Source organism: Pelodiscus sinensis, chromosome 2 (assembly GCF_049634645.1).
Source record: "Pelodiscus sinensis isolate JC-2024 chromosome 2, ASM4963464v1, whole genome shotgun sequence".
Lineage (NCBI taxonomy): Eukaryota > Metazoa > Chordata > Testudines > Trionychidae > Pelodiscus > Pelodiscus sinensis.
This window is the reverse complement of record NC_134712.1, coordinates 160,839,927-160,857,917: the sequence shown is the minus strand read 5'-3', so window position 1 is coordinate 160,857,917 and position 17,991 is coordinate 160,839,927. Positions and strand designations below refer to the sequence as shown.

Here is a 17,991-nt window from a genome sequence, read left to right as displayed (position 1 = left end):
CCCCCAGCAGACCAGGGAGACGCGGAGCGGCTTTTCTCAGCAGACACCTCAGCTTGAGAATAAAGGACTGAGGGAAGTGAGGTGTGGGAGAATAAAACTGAGCTCTGGAGAAATGTTTGGCTAGAGTTTCCCCTACAATATGTACCAGTTCCGACTTACATACAAATTCAACTTAAGTACAAACCTACAGTCCCTATCTTGTACGTAACCCGGGGACTGCCTGTATTTATTTTACATTGAAGGTTATCTTCACAACTAAAAGCCTAAAGCTTCAGATGTTTCCAAATCAAATCTTAGGGCCTAACACATACTAATTATGACATCACCTTCAAATCCAAGAGATCTGCTGTCTCTTTACAGCAATTTGCCTAGATTGGGATTTAAAGGTTCCAACAGCCTCCTCACGGAACATCAGCTTCTGGAAGACTATGTAAGAGCAAATGAGACTGAAGCAGACCTGTGGCCCAAATGCCTAAACATCTCCCTGAAGAAGGGAGTCCCCCCACCCCGTTTGGGGAGTGTAATTTCAATTTTTTCCCGCCTCCTCCCGGGGAATGGAGGGTTTTGCTGTGCATTTTGATCAGGCGTTTTAAAACCTCTTGTGCCTTGTGATGGCGTGAGGGGACATCCCCACAGTCAAATTGCCCCTGCATCCACCACTAGCCTGAAGTTAATCAATGGGAGGTCAGGGGACTGGGTTTAAGGAAGGGACAAGCTGTACTCCAAATGCAACAGTAAGGGCCTTTAAATCCCATATATATGCTGATTATATGTAATGATTACTATATTTCAGTCCTCTGTTTCTTATTGAAGAGAACTATTTTCTATTGTCAACATTGCTAACTAAATTCCACTTGAAGTCTTCAGTAGTTCCAATGAGAAGCAGAAAAGAAAACAACTTAACCTTCAAATTCCCAGCTTCAATTTACAGGACTAAGTTAAAGATATATATAAAAATAACAGCTCATTTGATTTGCCTGTCAGTGACAAAGAGTTCCACAAAGTCACTTTTTGAAGCAGTTATCTTTTAATATCCCTGTGACAAACCCAAATCCTGCAGATTGCGGTCAACCTAAACTAGTGACTATTGAATATGGCATAGTTTTAAGACAAAATAATTGTTGACACCTCATGGGAAGCTTTAAAAAAATGTTTATGTAGACACTTCCACCACTGCCTTTCAATAACTAGGTACATTTTCATGAAAACAAGAGGTGTCTCCTAAGAATTTGTCTCATCGTTTAAAGATAACCCTTTATTTAATGTCTCAAACATCTTCAAAACAGCTAAGCAACAGAGGATTGTCTCTTTAGGTGAGTGAATAAAAAGTACATAGAATTAAAAAGTTAACATATTCTCTAATATCCTATTCACATGCAAGATTCCACACTAAAATAATAAAGAAAACAAAACCAAATAAGAGTGCTATATTGCAGGATTGCTCATGAGGTATCAACAGGTCTTGAATATTCACATTTTAAGAGACCAAATTGAAAGTACTTACAGTACAGTGCTTACAAGTACTCACCCTTCACAACATGCTTTCTGGTTACCACAAATAAACATTCCAGGGGCTCCCAATTTGATATGGACACTTAGAATAAACAGAAAGAGTGGCCTTTTAATTAACTCTTACAAATTGCATTCAGACTCTAGAGCATTACTCTCTAAAACTAGATAACGAAATCCCAGGTTAGAAATTCAATAGAATCCCCAATACATACTTCTGATCCCTTTACATTTGTATCCTGGTGTAAACCTATACAACTCCATTCAGTGGAATAGCACAAAAGGTGAATTTTGCAAACACAAATCTAAAAATGAAGTCTTTCAAGGTCTTCATTTCTGAGAGGGAAAAGAAAAGAAATCTGAACTCCCAACTTTCTAATGCTGTATGGTTTCCACTCCAGAACAATGTGGATAGTATTTCAGAACTAGAAAAGAAGCTACTTGAACAAAATCCAAATTAATTTACATAAACACACCTACAAGCTTCTTTTCTTCTTCTCACTCCCAATAACTTCTGAATCACCTGCAGGCAACTATTAAACATTGAACACTACAATAATACCAGATTACACATCAGTCTTACTGCATCATATTTACCAGCCACTCGTTGACTCTTACAGTGTGAATAAATAGGCAGCTTCCTCCAACACCACCCCCTTACACCTACCAAAAATGACTCAATAAAAAACATATTTTTTGAAGTGTGCTCATGTTCAATACACTTTGTTCTAGAATCACAGTCTTCAGCCTATCTGAACTTGGGAAAAGCCAGGCAATGCTGTGGAAGACAGGGACCCAGTACTGAACTTTAGAAATTCGGAAGTTCACTCGAGTTGCTTTCAGGTACGTTTGTCAGTAACACGCCCCCACTGCCTTTGCATTTAACACCTTTGCTGCTACACCCAAGATTTGCGTATACATAGAGAAGGGGAATGTAAGGGGAGACTCAAAACAGCAACTCGTATGAAACAGCAAAAGGAGGAACAACCCAGAGACAGCTCAACAGCCCCCGCACGGAACATCAGCTTCCGGGAGACTATGTAAGAACACATGAGACTGAAGCAGACCTGCCCAAGTGCCTAAACGTCTCCCCGCAGCAAGGAGCCCCCCGCCCCGCGTGGGGAGCGTAATTTCAATTTTTCCCGCCTCCTTCTCGGGGAACGAAGGGTTTTGCTGCGCGTTTCAATCAGGCGTTTTAAAACCTCGTTTGCCTTGTAACCGGGGGAAGGGAGGGAGGGGGGGAGGGGGTTCCCCACAGTCAAACTGCTCCTGCACCCGCCACTAGTCTGAAGTCAATCAATGGGGAGTGAGGGGACTGGGTTTAAGGAAGAGACAAGCTGCGCTCCTCCTCGCGCCCGCCCTCGTTAGGGGTCCCAAGCCCTCGGCTCTAGTCCCGTCTTTGTCTCAGTCGGGTCGGTCCAGGGGAGGGGATCCCCTCCGCCGGGGTGGGCAGAGCCAACTTAGACAAAGGGCGCTTCACGCTCCGTGTCTCTCTCCAGCTGTCACCGGCCGGCAGCGCGCGCCCCGCCACCGCCCGCTCCCCCGCGCGCCCCACCGCCCTCTCCCGCTGGGGGGGGGGAGTTTCCTCGCGGCTGCCCCCCCCCATTCAATCCCCCAATAATCCCCCCGCCACCTCCCCCCGGACAAAGGGCGCAGGTTAGAAATAGCCGTTCCCGCGCGCTCGCTCGCTCACCCCCGCTCCCCAACGCCCGCCGGTGCTGCTGCCGCTGCCGCCGCCGCCTCCGGGTCCCCGCTTCGCTCTGCCGCCGGATTCACCCTCCCGGACCGAGCGCCAAACCCGGCGGCCCAATCGGCATCACGCTCATTGGAGAGAACCAAGCACCGCCCCGATTGGACGGACGTGGAGGGGCCGCCTGAGCCAATCCGCCTCGGCCAGAGGCGGTGCCGGGGGCGGAGCGTTCGCGCCCCACGTGTGGGGGGGAGGAAAGAAGAAGGGGGTGGAAGGGCGCTCTTTGTTCTCGCGCTGGCTGGGGACCTGGCGAGTTCCGTGCTCCCCTCGCGCGCCCCTCAGCCCCCCCCCCCCCTGGGGCGCCCGTAGCGGCGCGCGCGGGCAATGGGGGGAGCCTTGAAGTCCCCGTCGGCTGCGGGCGGCGAAGTCTTTGGGGGTTGGTGGAAGAGGAAGCGCCCGCGGAGCCCGGGAAGGGAGGGGCCAGGCTGTTGGGCGCTGCTGAGTTTGAATCAGTTCGAAAGTGGGAGCGGTAACGGTTTTAACTGTCATGCGGCTCCAGCGCGCGCGGGCAGCTCTGGGCGGAGACTAAGGTTCAGCCGGCTCCACTCAATATCCCTCCCCTTTGCCTGTTGCTTCCCGCGGGCGGGCGGGCTGGCAAGCGGTCCGGACCTTGACCCGCTCCGCCCTGCCTCGTTCCCAGCCCCGCCCCCAGCCTTAGCTTCGCCGAACGAGTTCCCAAACCGGCTCTGCTAAACCGGTTGTAGCGCCGCCCGGGACCTGCCACCTTCCCCACGCAGCTTGCGTCAGTAACTGCATCGCTGCCCTGACTCCCGGGGCACGGAAATTGCCAGGCGGATCAGAAACGTGCCCGGCGTGGAGGGGCCCTTCTCCCTCCCCACCATGCGTGCTCTGTGCTTCGCCTCCGCCATACAGAGAACTGCCCCCTCTCTGGCTTCAGGGTCCGTCCACATCCCTTTCCTCTGCTGCGGGCTAGGCGTGTGGAACCGCAGCCCTAACACAGCCCACCCACTCCTCTCGTACAACCACGGAAATCAGAGCACCAGCAAGATGTGCTCTGTCTCACCGGTCAATCGTGTCTTTTAGGTCTATCTCCTTCATGCTATTGCCGACCCATAGTCAAGTTGCTATTGTCCCTACCAGATTTTTAATCTGGCCGTCTGATTTAATTTGCCATCTCTATAGTCTCACATCTAGGCTGTGAGAATCTAGAGAGGGCAGGTTAAGGCTGATGACCAGATTATTGATCACCAGTTTATTGATGACCAAATTATTTAAATCTAGCTGATTTTTTTTTTCTGCATCATATCTGCAAGATAAGACCTTTAGTTTCAATCCATCCTGACATGCTCTTTGGAGAAGGGTCTGGTCCATGATTATCATAAACTCTATGATAATTTTAAAAAAGTCTAGGTTCCCATCAACTTCTGTCTCAATTACTGCAACATCTTGTCTCTGGCTTTGACAAATACAATCTTGCCCCATTACTGAGTGAAGATTATTTTCCTAAATAGGCACTTTGCCACTGCCAGCCCTGCCTTTTTTTGTGTCCCTCTACTATAATCCAGTGGTGGGCATATGTGTGGCCTATGGGGTAAGCCACTAGCAGGCTGCCAAAAAGGCTGGTTAACCTTGCACCCCCAGATATTACCATCCAGAGCTCTCATTGGCTACAGCTCCTCTTTTGTCATTGCAACAAACTTAAGCTTCTTGATTTCATTTTGTAGGCCTTTCATAACTAAGATGAACAGATGTCCCATTTTCAAAGAGACAGTCCTCTAAAAGCCCCCTTGAAGGTGTTCCTACTTTTTCTTTAAAATTGGCAAATTGTCCCATATTTTCAGTTTCTCCCCTCCCATCAGTACTAGTTGGTCTTACTGCTGATCAGATACTTGCTCGTCAGCTGCCCATCTGCCAACAATGAGTAGTTTTTTAAACTTTTTGAGCTGAGCCCCCCACCTCATTGAGTTATAAGTTTGGGCTCCCCCATTATTTGCAAAAAACAAACAAACCCTAGAATGTTCAGGTACCTCGTCATTTTCCTTTAAAGAAGGACATTAATAAACTGGACAAGGTTCAGAGGAGAGATGAGAATGATTAACGGATCAGAAAACATGACTTAAAATGATTGCTATCCTTGAATCTATCTGTGTAGTTTAACAAAGAGAAGAGTAAGGGGTGACTTGGTTACAATCTATAAATAGCTACACAGGGAACAACAAATATTTGATAATGGGCTATTCAAATGAGTAGAGAATGGTATAACATGATCCAAGGGCTGGACGTTAAAGCTAGACAAATTCATACTAGAAATTTTTAACAGTGAAGGTAATTAACCATTAGAACAATTTACCAAGGCTCTTGGTAGATTCTGTATCACTGGCAATTTTAAAACCAAGATTGAATGTTTCTCTAAAAGATGGTAAGTATGCTCCAGGAATTATTTTGGGAAAGTTCTATGGCCTGGACACCTGCGGCCTTGCAATCTGTGAAACTAGAAATCCTTTTTTAACACCCTCCTTTAAGATATAATAAATAGAATTAGGTAGTTGGTATGCTGATATCACAGCCAGTCATATTAACCAGCACTGTCTCATTGTTTTCTTGTGTTCCATTGTTTGTTTATCTCAGTGGTCACCAACTTGGAGATCGGGATCTACCTGTAGATCTTGGAGCCTCTGACATGTGACCCTGACTGGTTTGGCCAAGAGGCTATCAAGTGCTGGCACTTCAGCTGCTCCTCCCCTCACTGCTGCTCATCTCCTGCCCTTTGCCTTAGAGCTGCCTCTCCCCCTGGGGAGCCTCCTGCTTTCTGTGCAGAGAAGGGGTGCAGATGTCAAGCTACCCCCTGCCAATCTGTATCCTTTCTCCACAAAGCAGAGAGGGGGCACAACAGGACTTGGAATGCAGTTTGTTGGCTGCTTTAGGGAGTAGGCCAGGGCAAGGGTGAGCCTGCTTTAGCCCCACTGCACCATGAACCAGGAGCCACCTGAGGTAAGCAGTGCTCAGCTGGAGCCCACATCCCGAAACCCTATCCCAGTCATGAATCTCCTACACCCCAAGCTCCTGCCCCAGCCCCGAGCACTCCTGCATCCAAACATCCTCTGAGAGTGAGGTGTCATTTTCTAGGATAGGCTGTAGACTGTTGATGCTGTGTTGGAAGGGTTTAAGTTGAGGACTGTAGGTGATAAGTGGAATGCTGTTGTTTTCTCTTCTGGGCCTGTCTTGAAGTAGTTCATGTCTGGGTACTTTTTTGGCTCTGTTGATCTGTTTTTTTCACTTCACCAGTTGGGTATGTCAGTTTTAAGAATGCTGTATATAGATCCTCTAGGTGTTTGTCTCTGTCTGTGGGATTGGAGGGCTTGGCTGTATACGGTTGTATCGGAGGGCTTGGCTGTATACAATACATGGATGAGTAGAGGCATGAAGGTAAGTGTAGCGGTCAGTAGGTTTCCGATATAGGGTGGTGGAAATTTGTCCATCATTTAATAGTACTGTTGTGTCAAGGAACTGCATTTCTTGTGTGGACTGATCCAGGCTAAGGTTGATAGTGGGATGGAAGCTGTTGAAATCTCTGTGAAATTCTTCAAGGGTTTCTTTCCCATGGGTCCATATGATGAAGATGTTATCAATGTAGCATAAGTAGAGTAAGGGTCTTGGGGGGGCAAGAGCAAAGGAAATGTTCAAGGTCAGCCATAAAGACATTGGCATATTGTGGTGCCATCGGGTGCCCATGTTTGTACCTCTGACTTGAAGATACAAATTGTCTCCAAACTGGAAGTAGTTGTGGGTGAGGACAAAATTGCAGAGCTCTGTAACCAGGTGTGCAATGTTGCAATCAGGGAATATAGCCTATAATCCATCTTCATGTGGAATGTTGGTGTAAAGAGCTTCTATGTCCATGGTGGCCAGGATGGTATTTTCAGGTAGATGACTGATGTTTTGTAGTTTCCTCAGGAAGTCAGTGGTGTCTCAAAGATAGCTAGGAAGTGCTGGTAGCACAGGGTCTGTTGTAAGTGTACCAATGCTTAAGATGATGGGTCGTCTGGGATTTCCAGGCTTGTGTATCTTGGGTAGCAGATAGAAGACTCTTGGTCAGGGATTGGGGGGGTTGTTAGTATAAATTTGGTCATAAGGGAGTCTCATGAGCAGCTGTTTCAGGTTTTTTTGGAATTCTTTAGTGAGACACAGGAGAGAGGCTTGTAGAATTTGGTGCTGATGAGTTGTCTGGTCACCTCCTGTTCAGTTCATGATGACTACAGGGCCCCCTTTGTCAGCCTCTTTGATTATGATGTTAGAATTATTTTTGAGGTTGTGTATAGCATTGCTTTCTGCATGGCTGTGGTTATATGTTGTTTGCTGACAATGTCAGCTCAAGCACGTTTGCGAAAGCAGTCAGTGTAGAAATCAAGATTATCGTTGTGACCATTAGTAAGGGTCCACATAGAAGCCTTCCTCAATCCACTAAGAAACTTGTTACATGCAGACTCTTTCCCTAACAGTTGTTTTCTTATCTCAGGTAAAATGTGCAAGCCAGAATTGATCTTTACTCTGGCCTAGGACTACAGCAGGGCTACTCAACACATGGCCTGCATGCGGCCCATAGTCTGTTTGTTTGCAGCCTGTGGTGTGGTTTGGGTTTATGTGGGGCTCAACATGTGGCCCACAGGTGGGATCCTTTGAACACAGCCTCCACTGGGAACACTCTCCACAATGGCGAGGTGCCTTCCAAGTGGGGTGAGCATTGAAAGAAGCAAACAGACAGGCTGGCTGGAACAGATGGGTACAAGGTTTCGGTGTTTCTAGCCCCCAAGGAGGAGGTGCCGGGAGCACTAGGGCATTGTGGGAAGTGCTTTGTATTCATGCCCATTAGTCTGATAGAAGCTATTTGCACGTTTGCATATATATTTGCATGTATATGCAACCACACTTAAATTGCGGCTCTCGGCATGTGCTGTGAGTATCATTGTGGCTCCTGGGCTTCCAAAGTTGAGTATCCCTGGTCTACAGCTTCTTAGAGTTCTTGAGAATTCTTTGTTTTCAGATTTCTTCATGTGTGTCCCCTCTCGTGGATGAGGCAGTTTCAAAGGCCAGCCAAAGACCAATAGCTTTCCTTTCCTTAAATAGACTTTCCCCAAGGCAGAAACCTTTTGTTTAGCACTCCCCATTCCCAGGGATTCCAGTACGAAGTGGTATGGTCATATGTCTTTCTAGGAGAAACCACAGTTTGAGTTTACAGGACAAATAAAACCATTCATGGATCATTGTTTTGAATACTGAACCAATAAGTTCCCAAAGTATAACTTATGTCCTTCATTAGCACATTTAGAATTAAAAACAGACGCAAACTTCAAATTCCTAACTTCACATACAAAAATGCTACATGCACAAAAATAGGATATAGAGATTCAATAGATTGGAACTTTAAAAATTATATGTTACATGACCTGGTTTGCAGATAGCATCTTCAAATTATGCATACTTATATTTATAAACCAATTTTATAAAACATGATGGTATGACAGTTTGCATATCTGAGAATAAAATATTGCTGCTGAATGCTGGATTATTAGATATGAGGAATAAGAGAGGCCTCTCAACAATGCACATAGCCATAAAACACAACTGTTTTTAAAACAAGAAAAAAATCCTATATATGATAATTTATACAGTAAAATACAGATATCATATCTTCACTTTTTTTTTTTTTAAAGCAGCACATACTTCATTCTAGAGGATTACCATCTTGTAAAGGATGTTACAATCTGGAGGTACTTTCATGAAGAAATTCTGTAAAGTCTAAGTAAATCAACATTTTTAAAACCCATAGATTGTTTTCTATAGAAATATATTTATAATTATTCACCTAATAATTTCACTACTGATCTCTGCACAGAGGGCCCTAGGTAATGTCTCTGCCTGTCTGGGGTAACTCAGGGATAGCCTTACCTTGAAAGAGCCACAGTTTATTGAGGGTGGGGCAAGAACACTGTTTGTGTGGACCTCACAATTCATATAGTGCTTGGTGCCTGGCTAACAGGGAGCACATGAGGGCTACCTTGATGCCTGATGTGATGAATGACAGTAGGAGTATTCATAGCTTATGTTATTGCTCTTATGAAAAAGCACAAACTGTTTAAATGATTGCCGGGTGAATTGTATCACAGCCCTTCTGTCTGCTTTGAGACCTGGTTGCATGTTGTTACAAAGTTGAGTTTATTTAGTTTCTTTTTCTGATGGGTCTATAACAAGGTGGAACCTAGTGGACTTGAAACACACTAGGTCAAGTTCTTCTTTTGAAGTTGATTGCAAAGTTTCTATTAATTCAACTGGAATAGGATCAGATCCACATGAACACCAGCTACTTTGGCTCATCTAAACTGTCTCTCATTATTTTGTACAGTAAGCAACCAATGGGTGTAGCTATCTAAATAAATTGTGCTGTGTATTTGTACTGGTGAATGTATCCCAGACACACCAACCATTCATTTCATAGTACTGTTCTACACATTTTCTGACATGCTGGATTTAAATATGCCAATTTATAGCTCAGGCTGAAAAAGTGAATCTTCCCTGTGAAGTTATTGGTCACATTTTCAGAAATTGATGTTTTGTATTAAATCAATCACTGAAACTGTGCACTTGTGGATGTGTTTGTATAGAACCAATGGCAGGATTGGGACTTAAACCAGTAACCGCATTATCTTAATCCAATCCACCACTATTCTATGTTTACAAGGTAAAATGCAGTGTACATTTCCCCCCTCTCACACAACTGCAACCTGCAGTTGTTTTTATAATCTTCAAATCATTTGACAATTAATCTTTATTTCATTAAGTGTACTAACTTTAGTAATCAAGTTAGTATTATACATTTAATAAGTAAAAGTTTTTTTTTTAAATTACCCATTTCAAAATCAATTGTTTTACAAAATAATATTCCTGTTTCAAATATTTTTCTATTCAAACTCTTATGTTACTAGGTATTATTTTCCCTAAAGGAAATCCAATCTTATACATAGTTTCAAAAATTAATTCTGCAATTTCTATATTTTCACATACTGTATGTTTTTCTTTAGAAGTTAATTTAATACTGATAATGACAGTTATGTTTTTCGAGACACAAAGTACAATCATAGTTTTAGTCACAGTGACATTTAGTTTAGATTAAGAGAACATGAAACCAAGACAACTAAAGTCTCCATGTGAGGATACAATGTGTGTTCACTGACTTAATCATCAAACTAGGAAAGTAAAACAGAGCTAAAAAAATCAAGCATAGACATACCCACTAGTTTTGTGAGCCAACTCCAGAATACTCAAGGACTTAAGGATGTAGTACACAGGGGAAGAAGAAAAAACATGTCATGATTACATAACTAATGCACCACTAGGGTTGCCAGGACAGTCCAGTATTTGAGATTTCTGTCCAGGAAACAAATTGAGAAAATACTGGACATATAAATCTACGGTATTTTCTAATTAAGTGAGGTTTATTATTATCATGAGTATCAGTACGTAGTTGCGTACTGCGTGAGTGTGTCTACCAGCCAAGCAGTACACAACTACGCAGTAGAGGGTAGGGGCAGGGCTGGGGCGGGATGGACTCACCCATGCACCCTGCCGGAACCGTGTGCAGGACAGGCAGCACTCTGGGATCTGTGTGCACCCAGGCCAGCCCCGCTTCCCACCGGCAGGCTCTCCCCCCACTCCCTCCGACCACCTCCCAGCCAGCCCTGCTTCCCACTGGCCTGTTCCTCCCTCCCCGATCTCCCCTGGTCAGCCCCGCTCCCCCCAACCCCTTCCCAGCCAGCCTCACTCCCCTCCCAGCCAGTCCTGTCCACTCCCGATCTGAAATCAAGTGTGTCCGGTATTTTTTTCAAACCATCTGGTAACCCTGTGTACTATAGGTTAGCGTTGGGGTGCTACATCAGAATGCATACCTGTCCGTGCAATTTGAGGGCCTGAGTCTCATACTGTAGCTGACATCACAGACATCTAGTTTTCAGTTTTTCAGTGGCATTAATTTTATTCCTTAGTGATATACAAACTATCGGGTCTCTAAATGATTACGTATCTTATAGTAAATTGAGTGGTACTGTGGTACCATAGGGTATGTCTAGACTACCAAATAGGCTACCCAACATAGTCAGTGAAGCGGGGATTTAAATATCCCCGGCTTCATTAAAATAAAAATGGCCACCGCGCTGTGCCAGCTCAGCTGATCGTCGGCACAGCGCGCGAGTCAAGATGCAGATAAGTCAACAAGGGAAGCCTTTGTCGACTGCTCCCTTATGCCTTGTGAAACGAGATTTACAGGAATGGTCAACAAAGGCTTCGCTTGTCGGCCCATCCACGTCTTGACTCGCGCGCTGTGCCGAAGATCATCTGAGCTGGTACAGCGCGGCGGCCATTTTTATATTAATGAAGCCAGGGATATTTAAATCCCCGCTTCATTGACTATGTTGGGTAGCCTATTTTACATGCCTCTGTTGGCAGAGGCATGTAGTCTAGACCAGGGCCAGACTGAGCCATTCCAGCACCCCGGGCAGACAGTTTAATTGTGCCCAGAGTTGGGGGAGGGCACATGCGCGGCCCCACCCCAGTCCGATGCGTGGGGGAGGGCACGTGGAGCTGATGGTGGCAGGATGCACGTGCCCAGCCCGGCCCCACCCAGTTACCGCCGCTGGTGCGTAGCCGGGGCCACCCGGGGCGGGCCGGGCCAAGCCAAGCCTGGCCATGCAGGGCCCCACAACCGCAGGGGGAAAGGCGCTGCTGGCCGGCACTGTGGGGGTAAACGTGGCCCCCGCCCCGGGTGGCCACTGCAGGGTGGCCGCTGGGAGCTGCTGCAGCCCGGGAGCTGGGCACACGGTGCCTGATGGCAGCTATAAGGGGCATTGCATGTCCCTACAGCTGCCATCAGGCGCCCCCAATAGGTTGGTGCCCCAGGCAGCTGCCCAGCTAGCCCATGCCTTAATCCGGCCCTGGTCTAGACGTACCATAGAGACTAACTAAAATATATAGAATCATGAGCTTTTGTGGGCAAAAGCTCAAGATTCTGTATATTTTGGTTCATTTCTAAGGAGCCACAGGACCTCTCGTTTTTAACATGACTAACATGGCTACTGCTCTGAGATTTTTTATCTCATGATAATAAAACATATTTTATACAGAGAATTTAGCTGGTAAGCCAAGATGCTTTCAGTATCCTGGGCCAGTTCACATCTAGGCACATATACAGAGAAGTCAGAGAAAATGTACCAACAAAACATCCTGTTGCAGGAAAAGAGTTGTACAGCAAAGGTGGAACTAAGCAATACAAAAAAATCACTCTAAGTTACGGCATTACCACAAATCGAGGATAATAGATTCTTGGTTTAAAATTGTGGAATTTAAAAGAAAATTCCAGTATTTTTCCTTCTGATTTCAGAATCATTTTAATTTGTAACACAAACAATGGATCTGAATTCCCTTAAAAATTGACATTGTTAATACCCTCAGTGTTCCCTCAACATTTTAATTGTTAAATGGCATTTGCCCTCCCCACACCTCTTCCCCATTTCTCTCGCAGGTGTCAGGCACCAATGGAAAGAGGTAAAGCTTGCTGCATGGGATCATGCATTTCCAGGTGTGAAGTCAGCTGTGAAAGGGGAAAACTCACTCTCATCGATTTCAATTAGGAGATTATTTTGATTTTAAAAGCTGGCTGTAGGTAATTTTCTAAAGTGTATTAAATAAGCTTTTTAAAGTATGTATAATTTTATTTTGAAAGGATCACTTGCAATTTGTTTTACAGTCTCATGGACTCATAAATATGTAGAACAAAAATAACCCTTCATTCTTTTGAAAACTAACCTTCATCTCATTCCTTGTCCTGCAGTTTGCAGACTCAGACTAGCAACCAGTGTATTTTGTGAATTGCCTCTATTATTTCAGTGGTATATATCGGATGGTTGACTAGTCATTTACATCCCTAACCTGCGGATATAAAGCAGATGTCCACACATTTGCAGGGGTCTAGGAATAAAGGTGCAGTTGCCCTGAATAGTGAGAGGGGCCACAAAGGGGTCAGAAGTGCAGTGATCTCGGGAACTGAGACACTACATCTTTATGGATTTCCTCACTATGGGACATACTTCACTTTTGTCCCTCACATGCCTTCTCTGCACTTATCCTTTCTCTGAAAAAAACATTCCCGCTGTTGAGAATACTAGTTTAGACAAGACATTGGTTCCTAAAGCTTTTTAATTACCATATTGTCTAGACCTTCTCTAACGAGAGTTTTTATTATTGTAAACTATTCTAGATTGACATTACGGGAAACATATTTATGTTAAAAGTTTAACCTCTGCTTCCTTTCAGATTTTCTCCTCTTAAGCTAAATACGCCACTTTAGCATTTTTCTGATCCTAAGCCAAAATCTTTCCTCTGATCTACTTCAAAATATTTCAGTAAATTGAGAAACTGGCAGTGTTTTTTGCCCCTGCATCTTATGATCTGACAACATTTTGCCATTCGTAGAAAAGCAGGGATTTTCAACTTTGCACCTCCTCCAGGTTTGGGATGGCAGATCTCCAGAAAAGGGACAGGACTTGCTCCCCTTCCCCTGCCAAAAATGTGATTAGCAAAATGCTGATGTTCTTGATATGCTACCATTTGCCCATTTGGATTTAGTCTTGATTTTGAATGCTTTAATTTATGTTGGTAACTTTGGAGAGAGGAACTCTTTTGAATCTTCTTAGATATATGTGTAGCTGAAATGCCTATCTGATTATATAGGCAAAATTTATCCTTAGGTTATGTTTTAAAACTTCATGGCTTGCGCTCTCATCTCTTCTGATGAATATGTTAGTTTCCTAATTACTGCTAAACACAGTCTAGACTGGCATGATTTTGCGGAAATACTTTTAACGGAAAAGTTTTTCCATTAAAAGTATTTCCGCAAAAGAGCGTCTAGATTGGCAAGGATGCTTTTGCGCAAAAGCATCCGTGGCCAGTCTAGACGCGATATTGCACAAGAAAGCCACGATCGCCATTTTAGCCATCGGGGCTTTTTTGCGCAAAACAATTCTTCCCTGTCTACACTGGCCCTCTTGCGCAAGTATTCTTGCCCTCTTGTGCAAGAAGACTTTTTCCCGAGTGGGAGCGTGAAAGTATTTGCACAAGAACCACTGATTTTGTACATTACAAAGTCAGTGCTCTTGCGCAAATTCAAGCGGCCAGTGTAGACAGCTGGGAAGTTTTTGCGCAAAATCTTGCCAGTCTAGACGCACCCAGGGTGAGATTTCATTAATATAAAAAGGAAAAAAATTATCAGGGCCATAGATAAACAAAGTACATTTTGAGAATATTCCCTTAAAATGTATTTCCACTGATTTTAGAGATGTAGGGATTATGGGTGTCTGTATTATATTGATTGGTAAACAAGAGGAAATGTTCTCACCATTATTTTCAAAGTAAAGAAGTATGTATTTTGCTATTATCTCTCACATAGAAATGTATGTGTTACTATTATATAGGATGCATATTTACCTGTCATAGCATTGGCTATCTAAAGCTATGTCTACACTGCAGAGCTATTTTGGGACACCAGAAGTATCCCGAAATAGCTATTCTGTGTCTTTTGAGCAAACCTGTTATTTCAAAATATAATGGGCTCACTCTTTCGATATCCCTGTAAACCACGAGGAGTAAAGGACATTTTGGAATAACACTACTTCCAAATTAACTCAAAATTATTTTGAGCTCCGGGTGCAGTAGACACCTTTTATGACCTGTTGCTGAGATCGTGGAGTGTGAGATAAACATGATATAGTGATTACAGAACAGGACTGGGTCTTTTGGTTCTTCTTCTAACTTGCTATGTGACATCTGGGAACTGCACTTCCCAGTGCCTCAATTTCCTCATTTTTAAAATGAGGATCATAATTACAGATAAGAATTTAGGCTTAATGAATGTTTGTAAAGTTCTTTGAGATCCTTAGAATTGCAAGATATCATCATTTGAGAGATAACTGCTGTCACTATAAATTGTAAATGTTATTACATGTAAAATGATGTGACTAATAAGACCATTCTGTAACCGAAAGTTTAAAAAACACATTGGAGTAGAGTGACAGGGGACATAGTAACAGTTAAAAGCATGCCATATTGGTCCTGTATGTTTAAATATGTGGACAGAGTAACTCTCCCCACAGCTGGATCAACAAAAATAGCTCTTCAGATAACAAAGGGCACGCCGCCATGTCAATACAACTACAAAGCAAGCAAATGTTTGTGTAATTCTTGCAGATCTAGCTGTGAGTGATGCTAGAAATACATCATAGATCAGTGCCTAGGCTAGTGAGTGGGCCTCAAGATTTTGTAACCAAGACAGTTTCATGGGATAGGGTAATTTTGCTCACTATGCTTGTGTACCTGGAATTTGCAGGGTGTACCAACTGAAGATAGCGGCATTTTGTTTGGCTGCAGAGGAAGCACTTAGCTCTCACAATGCTGTGTTCAGTCAGCACGCACCTCACTTCACTTCACATGCCCTTGCTTTAAATTCATGTCACTTTTGTAATACCAATAGGAAAAAACTACATGGATGAAACCCAGCAGAATCTGGCAACCCTGTGCATGGGCAATGATAAACAAAATGTCTTGTGGGCCACACATAAAACACAATGAGCTACATGGGGCCCTGGGTCTCAGGCTGCCCACCAATATTATGGATGGTGTAATTTGCTTACATGCACCCAATGTGTGCCACGACTACATTGCAGTCAATTTCTTGAAATACTCATTTCCAACCAACAAAAGTAAGTAAAAATATGAACAGTTTATAAATGCCAATGTGGTCAAATTTTCTGTCTGAATTTTTCCTCACTGCTGTTTTTAAAAGGATAAGAGAATCTATTAATTTTCTGTGTCTTGACTACTTGATTGTTTGGGGGTTTGGTAGTTCATTAGTGTGACTACAGACAAGATTGATAATAAGGAAGAAGTGCTAGCATATGACAGCAGTCCATTGTCCTATATGATATATCAGGCCAATCCTACCTCAATTGCAATAAACTAGCACTCTTGTTGGAGTTCCCAAAAGAGAGGCCCAAAGAGCCCGGAAACTTACTTTCTCGCCATCAAAGTTGCATCTTTAAAACTCAGTTGAAACATTGGTGTGGCAGTATTCAGTATAGAGGAGTCTTGTATTGATGATGTTTATACTGTGAATGAATAGAACACCCTTTTGGCACAGTGGATCACTTACCTTTCCTGTGTTCTGTAATATGGGTTGCTGAGAAATCACATGGAGGCATATCTGTAGGCAAATAGAGACTATATTAAAACTTTAAACTCAAGTTACACATCAAGGACTGTTGCAGCTCACAGATACTTCATAAGCCATAGTGGAAGAACATATAATTATTCCTATGTGCCCAAACTACCAAATGGAGGGTGCCACATAAAACACACAACGTTTACTTAATTATACTTGATAAACTGAGGACTTCGTTTTTGTCTAAAAAAAACACACACTAGGAAATTACATCCAAAATAAAGGGGCAAAATCCTATATTCATACAAAGTTACAGTCAGGAAATGCAAAAGTTAATGTTATTGTGTCAGCTCTATTGGATTGCACAGATATAATCTTTTCAATTCCTGTATTTCTTTTTTTTTATTTCAAATTCCAGGTGCTCCTATTTTTAAACAATATTTTAACGTTTATCACAAACTTATTGAGCTGCAGGCTCTTTCTGTAAGATCTAGAATCGGAACCCTACATAATAGTAAACTAAACCCCATTAAATCACTTGCTATCTTTGTATAGCTCAATGTGTACCATAAAACATACTAAATATACATTGTGGCCAAGTTAATGTTACTGTAGAGACTTAATATTTACATTTCCTGGCTGATTACATTGTTGAATTCCAGACTTAGTGGAATCTATAGGCTTTGTTTCAAATATATCTGACATTGATTAATAGTCCCAAATGAACAATTCCCAGGAAGTTATTAATATAAATTCCCTGTGCCTCTGTCATTAAGTAGCTGGTATAGTGATACTTTTCTAAAAGTTACTAAAATATCTGACTTAATTAACATTCAGTTCTTCATTAAATATTCATTGGCATTTCATATGCTATAATCTGTACACGTTTGCATATAAGGGAAGATACAAATAAAAGTTTTAGGGCCATATTTACCTTTGATTTAAGGGGTAAAACCAGTGTAGTTTCACTAAGGTAGAATTTGGTTCCTGGCATTTTATACTTTGCCTAGGATATAACTTAGGACTGAACTCATTTGATTCTGTAAGTAATAATCAAAGGACCTTCAACTAAATGTTTTTTATCATGGTGAAATACTTAAACAACATTTATTTTTATACTTCTGCATTCAAGAGAGGATAGTAAATTAGATTGCATAAAAATATTGTATTATGATAAATGTATAAAAATAAGTGTTGGTAAGTTACTCCATTTTATTTCCTGGTCTTGCTCACCTGACTCAAGTCAGGGTTACAAATGTGGTTACTATTATATTTAAAATTTTAAAAAAAGTAAATAATTTCAATAGCTATAATAGTCCTTAAGCTAATTGACAGTTTTTTACTGACACTACAATAATAAATATGGCCTTAGAATCTGAATAATAAGAAAAGTGATTTGTGACTATAAGTAGTGAACTTGATTAGCTGTTATTTGTAGGTGTATAATCACTGCTTATGTGTCATTCTTTTGTTTAAAATGATTCAGTCATTCCAATCAGGGAACATAAACTCT

General features: G+C 42.8%; 1 protein-coding gene across 6 annotated transcripts in view; it reads right to left on the bottom strand.

Moving 5' to 3' along the window:
• Positions 1-3,742, bottom strand: part of EZH2 (enhancer of zeste 2 polycomb repressive complex 2 subunit) — a 73,052-nt gene extending 69,310 nt beyond the window's left edge. For 3 of the 6 annotated variants that reach the window (XM_075921707.1, XM_075921705.1, XM_075921709.1), the window contains exon 1: positions 1,529-1,594. In XM_075921707.1, the coding sequence (XP_075777822.1) occupies positions 1,529-1,566 (38 nt within the window). In that variant the 5' untranslated portion in view covers positions 1,567-1,594. Of the gene's footprint in view, positions 1-1,528; positions 1,595-3,202 lie in introns of those variants that run through there. The other 3 variants (XM_075921706.1, XM_075921708.1, XM_075921710.1) reach the window with 3 other exon arrangements.
• Between the last annotated feature and the right edge of the window lie 14,249 nt (positions 3,743-17,991).